A 13527-nucleotide genomic window follows, 5' to 3' on the forward strand; every position below is an offset into this window, starting at 1 on the left:
GGGAAGGGCAGAATAATAATATTAAAAATGGAGCACTTCCTTTTGTAATCAGGAAACAAAATTGACTCAATAGCTGTGGAAAACAAATAAATCAACACAAGGCTTTTTTGGTTTATGTGAGGTTCAAGTTCCAGTCCTGAAAGGCCTTCTTTTTCAAGGACAGGTTTTTTTCTTGTAATGATAGCTAAGCAATGTGCAAATAGCAAGTGCGGTATTACACAGGATCAAATTCTTTCCTTGTGCTGATCTTTGATTTCAAAAGAAGCAGCTGAGAATCTACTTCTGAAACATCAAGACTAGTCCTGGGCTTATCCAACTTTTGCTTTAATGGCCAGAATATGATGACACATCTGCTATTTTTTTCCCCCCAAAACATCATGCTACAAGTATAAACACCCCTATTTGCATCATGACATCAATCTTTTAGAGTACAAGGTGCTCTCTCGATGGACAGTCATAGAAACCAGCAGCAGACTGCTTGCCTTGCAGGCACACAAATACTTCCCAACATTTATTTCTTTTACTGTATTTGTATTCCTTTTTCATTTTCATTCCCTTTCCTGTATAAAACCCAAACTAGCCAAAAGGTTTTTCAAGGAAGACATAGACAAATGCTACTGTTAACAAGTTTTAACTTCTTGTAGTACAGCGTCTGATCCCATTCCCATAAATGTACATATGAATTTGACACTGGTACTCAGAACAGATCCACAATCATTTGTGGGGAACAAAAAAATACCTGACACAATGTGCTTTAAAAAAAATGAAAAAAAATCCAAACAAGCTCACATTACAAAGCCAGTGTATAAAGTAGACATTCAATAAATCACCCTTTCCGTGAATGTGTCAATGCAGTGACAGTGCAACACTGGATAGAGCAACCTTCAGTTAGGTCTAATATTGTTTAAAATTCTTTATCTATTTCTTACCAACACAAAAATACATGTGATACTTTGTTTGAAGAATGTACAATTCTTTGGATTACTTTCATTTCAGTCTCCAGATCTTCAGCAAATACAACAAATGCTGCTAAACATGCAATAGTTTTGTAATCCATAAGTGATTCTCAGGGGAAAACAAACAAAATAAAGCAGAAGAAAAACACCAATTCTCCAACTCTACTTTTAACTGTGGTCAGAGATTTGTTCACAAGTTTATCAGGAAGTACCTAATCTTTCCTGCTAATATAAATAAAGCTGGACATATACATACTAACACAAAAGTTACAACACTACACTAGCATGTGTACACTAACATAATGCCATTCTAGCAAATCTAAGTAATTGGTCTCCAGATTACTTCTCAAAGTTGAAGACTAACAGAGTCACTGGCAAGAAATACAGTGTCCGTCTACTTTGCTTATAATGAAATAAATCTGAAATCAACTGAGTTACACCAGGAAACTGATTTTACGTCAGAGTAACTGAGGATAATTTGGACCATTCATTTTAATTGACCTCAGAATTCCTCTTTAAAAAATCTGCTATAATTGGTAGTGTTGTGAACAGAGCATTGATTTGTTATCAATCCCACTGAAAAATAAACCACTAGTACATTCAACCTAGTGCAAATACATTGGCACAAACACAAAAATGCCCTACGCATTCACTCCCCACTATTCATCACTTCACAGACAGCAAGACAAGAGGCTTAATCCTCAGTAAAACCAAAGCTACTGCTTTATCCACTGTTTTGCTAATTATAAGAACATCTTTCATTAAATCTCAAACAACAAGCAGTATGTGATCATCAGTGCAATGGAAATCCTCCTATTACTTCTCAACAGTACAGGAACTGAGGTGCTGTGCCACAACTCTGGATGCAGGCATCTTTCGCTGGCAAAAGTCGAATGACATCCTATTGAAGAGGAGACTTTGGTTTCAAGAGACAAAGGTCAGCTTTGGTTGGGCACACCACAAATGGTGTGTTAAGGAATCCTAAATTGGAACGTTACTGGGCTCTTTTGATCAGCAACAGAGAAAAGTCCCTCATCTCTTTCTTTTTCATCTCCCTACACAGGAAAAAGAGAGATGTGTCATACATACCGTCAAACTTCTCTGGAACAACGCAAGTGTCATCATAAAACTGCCTAGGTCCCTTTTCAAACATACAGCCTGTAAGTTAAAAAGAGAGAGGTGTTTATATAAAAGATGCATGGAGAAAAAAGAGATCACAGCCTTAATGCCAGAGGGAACACTAAGTTATACAGGAATCAGATTAATATCCCACATCCTTTACACACCGCCCAATCCCAACATTTTGGCCTAAGTACAAGGGTGTTTAATTAATGTATGCATTCCCAAAAGACTGTTAATCTCCACCTGCTAAAATGAAAAAGCACCCATTTTTCTCTATGATTTATTACAAAATGTTTGTCTCATTTCCTGTTTGAACTAGCATGGCTTTGACTTTTAACCATTAGGTATTTTCCCTGCAAGACTAAAGAAGTACTATGCAGTATTTCCTCCTCACACCCACAGAAGTCACCCTCACACACTGCTCTTGATGTTCCTTCCAATTAAGATAATTTCGTAAAATTATATTTTGTCATTAAAAGACACTCTCAACAACCCAGCAGTCTTTCTAGCACACCTTTCTGTACACACTCCTACTATTTCCTATTATGCTAATGTTTTGCTTAACCAGAACTGTATTGCATATCAGTATCAGTCTCACCAGTGCTCCTGAGTGAGACAAAACATCTCCTCCTCTCCTGCCACCCTCTGACCCTCCTTTCAACTGCCAAAGTATTACAGAAGGCTTTTGCCTTCAGTTTACAGTGTTCAGTTGGGCTGGTTTCCCACTGTGAAGCTGAGGAGGAGGAGGCCCATCTCAAAATCCTTTTTCCCAAGATATTGTTTCCCAGTTCCACACTCCTGGTCTACATTCATGTATTAAAAAAACCATTTTGTTTAATGTGCCCAGATTACCAAACAATTCAAACTGCTTTGTGTGACTGCCCTGTCCTGCCTGTTATTTACTGCTCTATCTTTGTGCCATAAAGTTATCCATTAACTTTGTTCCATATCTTTACTGAAAATATTGAATAGCAACACTCCTGATATCAATTCCTACAGAACTATAATAGAAAAAATCCATTCAGAGATGATTGCCCAGTGACAGCCTCTTTTAGATCTGTCAGTTGGCCAGGTCTTAATGTATTTAATGTGTACTTTATTGATATTGCTTTGTGCTAACTTCTTAATCAGAATGTAATGCAGAGGAAAATTGAATGCCATAAGAAGTCTAACTATAAGATACAAGCATCTTTATCAACCAAACTTTTATTTTCAGCAAAGAATACAATCAGATTTGACATGACCTTTATTCTGTAAAATTATGTTGATTGATTTCCAAATAGAGAAAACAAATATTTAGCAAACATCACTGCTTTTTTTAACGTCATTCATAACAATTTTGCCACCTCCAACTCCTTACGAGAACATAACATGGCTAAAATGGATTTTCCCCTATCTGTGCTGTGATTAAAACTCAAAATCTTTTGCCATTGGCCCTGCAGTTTGTGGATTTTTTCCTGATGTCTCTCACCTCCCTTATCAAACTTTTATAGTTCATATAATTTCATATAACACGACTTAGAAATTTCCATCTCCTGTTTCACCTTCCTTGTTAAACACTACCATTTTTTTTTCTGTCTTTATTTCAACCCAGAAGCAGATGGGATTTTAGCCAGATGTGTTATCTTTCCGATTCTGTCTTTACACTAGCAAATGAAGTCTTCCTGGAAGACTTTGATTCACACATCTATCTGGATTCTCATCCATCTCAAAACCAGATTCCTCATGTTTGTGAAATTTGCACATTGGAAGAAAAATAAACCCTAAACAAACAAGCAGAAAATAACATATTGGTAAGACAGATAAACTAAAACATGACAGGGTAAAAACCAGGGTATAACTTCCCTTCCAGTCATCTTAGTTCTGTTTGACTTCTTATTTTTAGGACATAAAGTACTTTTACTTAGAATTATTAATTTTGACAATTATGTAAGCTCTGTCCTACTGAAGTCATTGAGAATTTTGGTACGTATCTCGGTTTGGGCATAAGACACATCAAAACACTGCAGAAATAATAACAAAAGGGAAAACCCAAAACCTTCACTGAATTTAAAGTTTAAAATGGATTACTTAACACAGTTAACTGAGCCTGTCATGCTAACAGCCTGGAAAATGTCACTTGAGCAAAATGGGTGAAAGAGACAAGTTTTTAAGTGTCTCTTCCTTTCAACTGCTAGAGGCCTTGAAAAGCAGAATGAGTTAAGTTCATAATATAATTGCTTCTATCCTGATCAACCCACAGCACTAAAAGAAACTACAAAAAATTCAGTGCATCAGAAACTCAACACTGAAAAGGGAGAAAGGATGATGCAAGTCTTCCCAGCAGCAGAATTAAACCAGTGAATCCCAAATCCCCCCCGACTTTTTAATTTTTTACATTTCTCTCATACAAAAGTGATACATAATAGAAAACTTAACTTCTGTTCTGTTTGGGTGAGCCAGGAAGCCTTCTTGCCTCATGTAAATGGAATGGCAGCTAGGCACTTCTGAAAGGAGAAGATGACAATGCAAGTCAAAAGACTGTCTGGAATTAAAAGTGTGCAGGTTATCAATGAGACAGGCTGCAAGCAGAAGAGCAACAAAAACAGATGCAAGTTACAGCGAGAGGGAACCTGTCAACACAGAGTCAGCATTTCAGAGCAGCACACACAACACATGGCCAAAGGGAAAATCATGATGTGAGGATCAGAGATCCTATCTATGATAGGCACTTGAACTCCAAACCTTTTGTAAGAAACTTTGCTAAAAGCTGACTCCCATGGCAATTACACTTTAGACCATCCACAGACAAAAAAATCCACACCAGTGACCATGAATATTTTAAACCCTGTGCTTATATATCTGTCTTTGTAACTAATTCAACCCAAAATATGTCATCAATTGCACTGAAAAGACTGCCAGTCACACTGGAGACTTATAAACTCTATATTTACACAAGGAATGTCAAAGTGAATTTAGAGCAGGATAATGCTTTTTACACTCTGGTGAAGGACTTGAAGGGTTAATGAAATTTTCTGCAATTGCTAAGCATTTTATTCAGGAATTAGATCTATCTGTATCACTCTCCACTTGCGTGCATTTAAAACAAAAATGACACCTTTCAAAAAAAAGTACTGTGCATGTTCTAAAATAATACTGATATTTATTTGATATTCTCCACCTCTACTCAAATCTGCAGGAAGAATGACAAAAGCCAAATAGTACTAATGAAAAAGGTATTCTTTAAATGTCTTTCTTTTTCTTCCCCATGTCTTGCACTGTCCCCAAGTAGTCACATCCTGTGCACGGGGACTTGCAAACAGAAACGCACCGTAAATGTTTGCCCTTCTAGACCATGTTTAACCTACTTCTTGGATATCAAAAGTCCTGCTTAACAAAGTCTATTTGATCTTGTGATGAACTCCTACCCTAAACTATGCAATCTGTTACCAGTAACTTGTAACTCTTTAAGAGATGCAAACAGAGGTCGAAAGAGCAGACATTATTTTTCCAGCACTGCCTACAGACTCTTTCAGACTGTGATTCCAAATTTCACTGTTCACTGACTAGTGATGAGTATCAAAGATTTGGCAGGATAAGAAAATGAGGTTTTACACTGACTTCACAAACAAGTGAAACACAGGGCAGTAATAATGTTTCCTCTAACAGTCCATGGTCCCTCTTGCACATCTGTGCCAAACTCTTCATTACCTCCTCTCTCAATGAAACTCGCGGTGCCTGCCTCCTCAGGCCTAGAGAATCTCTAATGTCTCTGGCAGCTATTCTGAGCAACCACAGGGATCAGTGACTCACTGATCACCCAAGTCAAGTATAGCTCTGCAGACTAGAAGTCAAGGCTACAAGCAGTGCTTCACCTGCAAGGAATCATTCATGTTACCACATAGATTGAATTCTAAGGAGAATGGAAAAATCTACGTAAAAAAAGAGGAAGTTGTAGAACTGAAACAGATGCTATATTCTATTTTAGGTAAAAATTCTCTAGTATTGGCAGCAAAGCCCTTTTTGACTCATGAACTCCACTCTTGCAAAGTGATAGAGCAGAGTATACTGAATAAAGAATTATGCATGCATCCACAAAGTTGTCTTCTTAGCCAATTCGGGGTTTCATCTCCCATGCTCCTAAATCAATTATAATTAACATTTGGAGTCTTTTTAAGGCAAGCATTGTTTGTACCAACATTACTTAATTTTCTGGTTAGCTTGTGCTTAAACAGTCCACAGAGGACCAAAAAAATACAGCAAGGAAGAGTTTATTTCTCGTAAAGTAACTAGAGTCTTGTTATCCTAAAGTGCTATCAGTTAATTTATGACTATCAGAGTGGGTCAGACTCTAATCAAATTGTAGAAACATTTCCAAAGTGATTATTCAATCAAATGACTAACATGGTTAATTAGGAGCCATAAACATTGCTCTGAAGTTCATCAAAGTAATGACTTGCCCAGAAAAATTACTGCTAATTAAATTGCCTGCTGCTTTCATTTCTACCTTATCTAATAAAAAGTCCAACCAATGAAATTTAGTATTGCAGTTTTAAATTGTACTAAATGCTTGACTAAGACCCAGAAGTATTTTTACAGGCTAAGTGGAGCTACTTCAAAAGAAAACATTTTAGTGTAGAAATTACAGAGCAATTACATGTTTTCTTCTCCTTAAACCATTGTTTCAAGACAACAAGTAAGACAGAAGCAGGCATGAAATACTTCCAGGGCAAGATCCAAGTGCTTAAGGCGACTGATTTATCACCTTTTTGCAAGTTTTAGTCTTTGAAGAAAAATGTGGATTTAGACACACCACAAGCTTATTTCAGACTATTAATGAAGTAATTCACATTTTAAGGTTAAATCAGCTCAAGTGCAGCAGAACCCCTTTAAAAAAGCCCCAAACAAACTAGCTAAAAATGTGGAAATGTAATAAAATTGCTTATCTTTTATTATCAGTTTAGAATACTTAGGGGTCATTCTTCATTGCTCTTCTTATTAACAGAAACATAGCAGTCATCTTAAAACAATGAATATGGTCTTATAACATAGACCATGAAACCATTCTTTTCCCAATAGGTGCTGTTTTAAAAATTACATGTAATCTAGACACTGCAAAAATGCCTTCTCATCTGGGACCGTCACAGAGAAAAATAATGGAAATAAGATCTGCTATGCCTTCATCGAAATACATCCAAGCAGAAAAAGCCCAAACAGACTTTCTCAGGACAAGAAAAACCTGCTATTGAATTTAGCAGGCACAGGTTCTAAGTTTCATTATCGGGTAAGACAGTTGAGTGGTCCCTTGGTAAGGTAGTTCATATTAATTATCATGTCAGAAATTAAGGGGTTAGGTTGTCTCAGCTCTGTGTAACTCAGAGCAGGTAAAGAATCCTTAAATAATCTTTTCTGATTGTTTTTCAGAGATAAGGATGAGATTTCATTCCCACACTCTCACCCTGCAGAGAAAAAACCAGAATTTCAGCCTGTGTCACTAGCCAGAACAGACACAGAGAAGATGGAGCTTCCACAGGCAAAGGATGAAATGACTGACTGCATTCTATGGGATGAAGTGACTGACTGTCTTCTTCTGAATGAAGCAGAGCAAAGCAAGAACTGGAAATCTGAACCAGGATTTATTCTTCAGCCGTTTCTGTTTCGACCTTACACAGCCTCCCTAACTAAAGGACAGGTTGTTATGTTACACTCTAACTCTGAATTACTTTTCAGTTCACTTTATCAACATCAGCCGAAGATCTGGAGGCCCAGGGCATGCCCCATGTGCTTGTGAGTGTGATATAAAGGTATTGGATTGTACATGTGCATGTGCAGAGGGAGAGACATGGAGGTGGAGGCTTAGAAGGCATGTGCCATCTGAAACAGGGTGGGAGAAGAAGGGGACTGCCTGCCTGGCCTCACCCTCCATGTGGCTGCTCAGGTGAACACTGTGGTGCACTGGTGGGCAGCTGCCTTAGTCAGGGAGCCTGTTAACAAGTCACTGAAATTCACCAAATACCTCAACTCATAGTGAAACCTGCCTACTTCCCTACAGGTTTAAAACAAAGTGATGACAGTAAGGCTGGAACCTCCTTACAGTTTTCCTGCCCACTTTTAGCACTTATACCTTATTACCAAGTAAGTTATATTAGAAGTAGTTTCCATAAGGAACTGTTCCGAAAGGAGCTGTTCCCCAAAACTTTGAAGGGACTTCACTGGCAATCCTGCAATTTCACTTATATCACATCCTTCTAAATTTTCCTTTTGGTCTGAAAAGTAATTATGCGAATTTTGGTCCCTATTTCAGCAATTCAGATTTCATGTGTCTATACAGCTAGACTTAAATGTGCCACTTGTCTTCCCATAGACAAGAAATGCAGCACATGCAGCTTCTCTCCTTGTGTTACTGGGTATAGAAGGGCATGCACAAGCCCCTCAGGTAGCCGGGACAAACCTGGCTCCCAGGTGTCACTCCCATGTGCCAGCCTGCCCCTGTGCTACACACACTGCGAACACACCAGCCATCCCTTCAGTGCCTTACAGAGCTTCTCTTGCACAGTACAAGCACTTCTCTGCTACATGAGCAGGTGGTAGGTGTACTGGGACAGATTTTTACCAAGTGCAGAGAAAAAAAGTAGCCTTTAAAAATAAAATGTTCAAACTAGAACACATCATACTTTTGGCATTAAACTTAAAACATCACAATCCCACTGCAAATAACTTTTCTGTTCGTGGATTTCCAAGAGCACTGACAAACTGTTTACAAAGGAGCACTTCATCCACCACTGAAACATATTCAGCCTCCTGGTGGAAAGCAGCTGTTTACCACACCATTGAAAAGTTCTGACCAGCTCAAGGGTGAAGACAACAATGAAATCACCAGAAAACGGGACCTTTTTAGGTAACAAAGGAGTTCCTCAAATGAGATCGCAACACGTCACCAAGGTAGCACCAGGCATCACTAAGAAAAATGCATGATTTGTGCTTTGCAGGGAGAAGTTAACAAATTCTTCTTTTGGATATTTAAACCTGCATTTAGATTAAAACTCACATCTCCCCAAAAGAAAACATTCAGGTAGAAATACTGGAACTAATTACAATCTCCTTATACAGGAATTCCTTGAGCATATTTTACCACTCAAATGCTGGTGGATCAAGTTTTAGTTCAACCACCTTTAAAAGCATTATCCCCTCACAAGCTATGTAATGAGCAGAGTCTTACAAATTGGTAAAGTCCTGGCAATAAAAAAGTCAGCATTATTTTTTCAGTCAGAGATTCAGCATGAAAAATGTAGGTGCCCTGAAATTACATGGGTGAAAACAGACAACTTCTCTAAAAATCAATGTAAAAATTAAGCAATCTTTTCCCAAATCATTATGCAACTTAGAAACATTCAGAATGGAAGGTTTTATTCATTTTCTCTGTCACCAGCCTTTGCACCAGCAATCTAGGAAAAAAACCAAACTTACAAGTATGTGCACTCATAGATACACATAGACTTCCTTCTAAAAAATAGCTAATTAAAATTTTTAAAGTTTAGTTTCTTACATATCACTTCACAAAAACTTGTCAGAGAATTAGGTTTGGCCCCACCGGCTCATGTCTAAGTGGAAATACTACACACATACAGAAAAAACCTTAAGCAAACAGCTTCCTTTCCACAACTTTGGTTTTTAGATCTATGACAACATCTAATGCATTTTGTGAGACCAGATGTCAACAGCCTGTCTAGGAGATGTGTAACTTTTTGTACAGCAGAACAGGAAAACAAAGGCTCATACATTCAGCTCTGAATTGAAATTCCACATGGAGTTGATCTTTTGAGCATACTTTAAAATCATGTGTTTGCTTTTATTAACCTCAGTAACTGTAAAATGTACCTTAAACACTGCTGTCCTTTGAATTCAACAAAAGACAGCAGTATTTTCTCTCTCCCTCTCTCCTTTTGTTGGTAATCTTACTGCAAAAATGTCTGTGTTGCTTTTTCTCCCCCGCCCCATCCCCTGCCTGTAAAATCGAAGTTGGACAAACACTGCACGGCTGAAGTGACATATTTGAATGGAATTCAGACCAACCAGTTCCTGTTTATGTTTCTGATTTGAGAATGTAGCCTTCTCATTCACTATACATTAGAAACACACCAAGGCCATAAATGGTGTCAGGTTGCAGGCAGGCAGGGCCAAGCAGCATTAATCATTACTTTAAGGCAACTGGCAAAAGCAGCAGCTGAGGGAACACTACACCCTTCAGCTCCGCATAAATGGACATTCCAGGGTTTGGCGTGTGTGGGTTGGCTTTTTTTTTTTTTTTTCCCCTTCAGCATCCATTTTATGAATGAAACTTCAGGCTGCACAGAGTCCATTCATATAAAAGCTATGCTCACAGGGCTCAGTCTCTCGGGATCAATTGGTCTTGGACAAGGCTGATGTGATTGGTTTAAGGCAGGCTTCAGCCTTCCATTACTGATTTAAAATGCAGCCTGTGTCCATTTGACCTGCCTTAATGCACAAAGAGTAAATCCAGACTGCGCTCTCAATCCTCAAATCAAATCATTAGCCAGTGCCACTTACTGTAACTGTAGATTTACAGGATATTTATCCATTTCTTTGAAAAACAGGAATTGCAGGACAATTTTTCAGATCGTATTGTCTGCTTTGAAAACAAAAATACATGTATGATCTCCTGCCTATATACTCACATTGACTTGGTATTCAGGTTTTCCTTTGTTCACAAACATTACAAACTGAATTCTAACTACAGATTTATTTCAGACAGAAATTGTGAATAGAAGAAATCAGCTAGATTGAAAGCAAGTGAAAAGTTAAATTTCTGCCTTTCACAGCAATCTTCTGAAGTTCAGGTTTCTCAAGTTTCCCTGTCGGATCTCTTATTTTCTGCTGTCATAGGGTCCAGCAGCAGATTTGTGTTTTAAGAGCAAGTACAAAGTCCAGCGCAGCTTAACTACTGAACAAAATCCATACTCATTCACTGAAGCAACACAGCAAAGACAAGTTCCCAAAATACAAGGATGAAATATTTTAAATGACAGGGAAAACTGCAAAACCAAAATAGAGGAGGGGAGATTTCTCAAACCTCGTAACTCAAGAGCAAAACCTCATCCCTTCTCTGCTCCTGCCTATATGCCATCTGGATTTTCATTGAGAACAATTGTACTTCTGTGTATAAGAATTTCTTTAAGGTCATAAGGAGACGCAGTTTTGAGAAGTGTGTACTGAAGCACCATATCCAGGAAAAGAATGGAGTCAGTTCTGTTTCACCGAGTGTTTTACAAGACTGTGTTCAAAAATACTGCGAGTATTTGCAGCCTGATAAAAAAAGAGAAGAAAAAAAGAGAAAAAAAAGGAAACTTAGAGAGAATTTGAGGAAAAGATTAAGCAGCTGGAAGATTTTTGAAGCAAGATGTAAGATCTCAACGAGTCACACTGACAGAGCATATACGCAATCCATCTACAGTGATTAAGAGGTGGTACATTAATACCAAGAAATTGTTTACAAAGAGGTGTAGCTATGAGCAAGGGAATGGAACTGGTCAAAGAGAAAATTTAGGCTTATGATCAAGAAATATTTCTTAACTGTGAAGTCTATTTGTCTGTGAAATAATCTTCCAGGGAAAAATAGCAGTAATAATACTTAGCACTCACACAGAACTTCATGTTTTCAGAACACTGTACAAAAATTAGCCAATATAATCAAAAACAGTAGTAGAAGCACCATCAGTTATGTCACTTTAAATGCTGCGCTGGTCAATGCACCAGAGCATATCCTGGGAAAAGCAAACCAGCACTGCCTCTGACTGACTTTTTCTCTTTACACTAGCATCTCCAAATATCTAAACTTTGCCTTCAGAAGTGTAACAAAATAACCAATTGTTTAAAAAAGAAATGGGGGGGTAGGGGAAGCAACCTGCAAATACATATAATGTGAAAAAAAAAATTTATTCCCCTTGAAATTTCAATTCAACACTTTCTCTTATCCTATTCTGCTGACTCCCAAATTTAAGAATATGTCGGTTGATGCCTAGGGAAGGATGCACTACTAGGGGTCTTTTTCCACATTAATACCCACTGACTTCCTTTTCAAGAAACACCTCAACAGCTGTTTGAGAGGACTCTTGCATTCTATTCTGTTTCCCATCATTAGGTAAATACATTTATAACCTGGCTGGCAGAATGCTAACAACATTCTATACCTGTAAGAGCAAACTTAGGAGGTTAATAAGTGTTGCAATTAACAACTTCCTGCATGAACTTTATACAAATCATTTGCTGCAAATATGATACAGCCTTTTGCTTCGGCACTCTTGTCTTGAGTGCACAGGTCAAAACTATTTGTGGGAGGAAGAGCCATGCTGCAAACAGCTTAGCAGGTGGAGCCCCTGCTTCATTTGTTACAGGGGCTGGAAGTTGTTTATGTAACGAGACAGAAGTTTTCAAGATAAGAAAAGATAATACAGCTGAATGGTCAACTTTAGGCCCTAGTAAAGCCCATTCCAGCTCCAACAAGGTCTTCCAAAGTAGCCGCATTGCTTCTTCCAGATTTTTCGTATTATATATTTTTATACTGCCTACACTGAGACCCTAATCTTGTGTTCCTGTACTTCTTCATCTAGAAATATGAAGAAAGTCCCTAGGAGTTATGATTGGAACATATGCAGTACTTAATGTTCTTTTAAAAATCACACAGTTCTAACTGGGTATCCAAAACAAACAGGTTTATATGTCTGTCTCTCGGCCTCCGCTCATTTCTCTCAACAGAAGGGCAGCTCCCCATCCACTCTCACATGCAAACACAAGGTATTTGCTTGTGAGGCTTCAGGAATTAAAGGGATGAGCAATTCAGAAAGCAAGACATGGAGGCTAATAATTCTGTCTGGAGAGTTCATTCTTGAAGTGATGTGACTAGTGTCTCAGAAGTGACAGGGAGAGAATCCAAATTTTCTAATGTCCGTTCAAGCGTATTAATTGTGAGGCAACCCTGAAATGAAACTGTGAGAATAGCCCTGCTAATGCATCTAACACATTCAGGAAATACTGAATCCATCTGAATTTCAACAGAAAAATTCCTGGCAATCAGTAAGAAGTATATGCAAGCAACAATTCCTCCTCTGTTTATCTCCATTACTATTGTGTGACAAATTTCAGTTTCCAAAGACATGATCACAAAAATTTCTCAACCAAAATAACTATTTCAATTGGGCAAAACCAAATATGAGTTTAAACTTAATAATTTGTCATTTAAAAACTTGATTTGTAGTATTAATTGATACACACTAGATACAATTAGAGTCATACCTTAGTATATCTGCAAATACACTACATCATGTAGGAAGGTTAAGCCTGTGAAGATCCTGCTCAAAAATAAAGCCCAGAAGAGACAAGCTATATCAAGTTTGGCCTTTTTGTTGGAAGTACTTGAATACTTTTGTGAATTCTAGAAGTGCTAACTGTACAG

General features: G+C 37.9%; 1 protein-coding gene and 1 long non-coding RNA gene across 5 annotated transcripts in view; one reads left to right on the top strand and one right to left on the bottom strand.

Annotated features, from left to right (window-relative positions):
* LOC108445453 overlaps positions 1-13521 on the top strand; it is a 370042-nt gene extending 356521 nt beyond the window's left edge. The window contains exon 27 of the long non-coding RNA XR_001860308.1: positions 7482-13521. This is a non-coding gene — a long non-coding RNA (uncharacterized LOC108445453). The remainder of the gene's footprint in view (positions 1-7481) is intronic.
* Positions 1-13527, bottom strand: part of ETV1 (ETS variant 1) — a 65743-nt gene that overhangs the window by 10165 nt on the left and 42051 nt on the right. For all 4 annotated transcript variants that reach the window (XM_017729354.1, XM_017729353.1, XM_017729350.1 and 1 more), the window contains 2 exons: positions 4496-4564; positions 2046-2114 (listed from right to left, as the gene is read on the bottom strand). In XM_017729354.1, the coding sequence (XP_017584843.1) occupies positions 2046-2114; positions 4496-4564 (138 nt within the window). The remainder of the gene's footprint in view (positions 1-2045; positions 2115-4495; positions 4565-13527) is intronic.

This window comes from Corvus brachyrhynchos, unplaced genomic scaffold (assembly GCF_000691975.1).
Source record: "Corvus brachyrhynchos isolate BGI_N302 unplaced genomic scaffold, ASM69197v1 scaffold142, whole genome shotgun sequence".
In the NCBI taxonomy this organism is placed as follows: Eukaryota; Metazoa; Chordata; class Aves; order Passeriformes; family Corvidae; genus Corvus; species Corvus brachyrhynchos.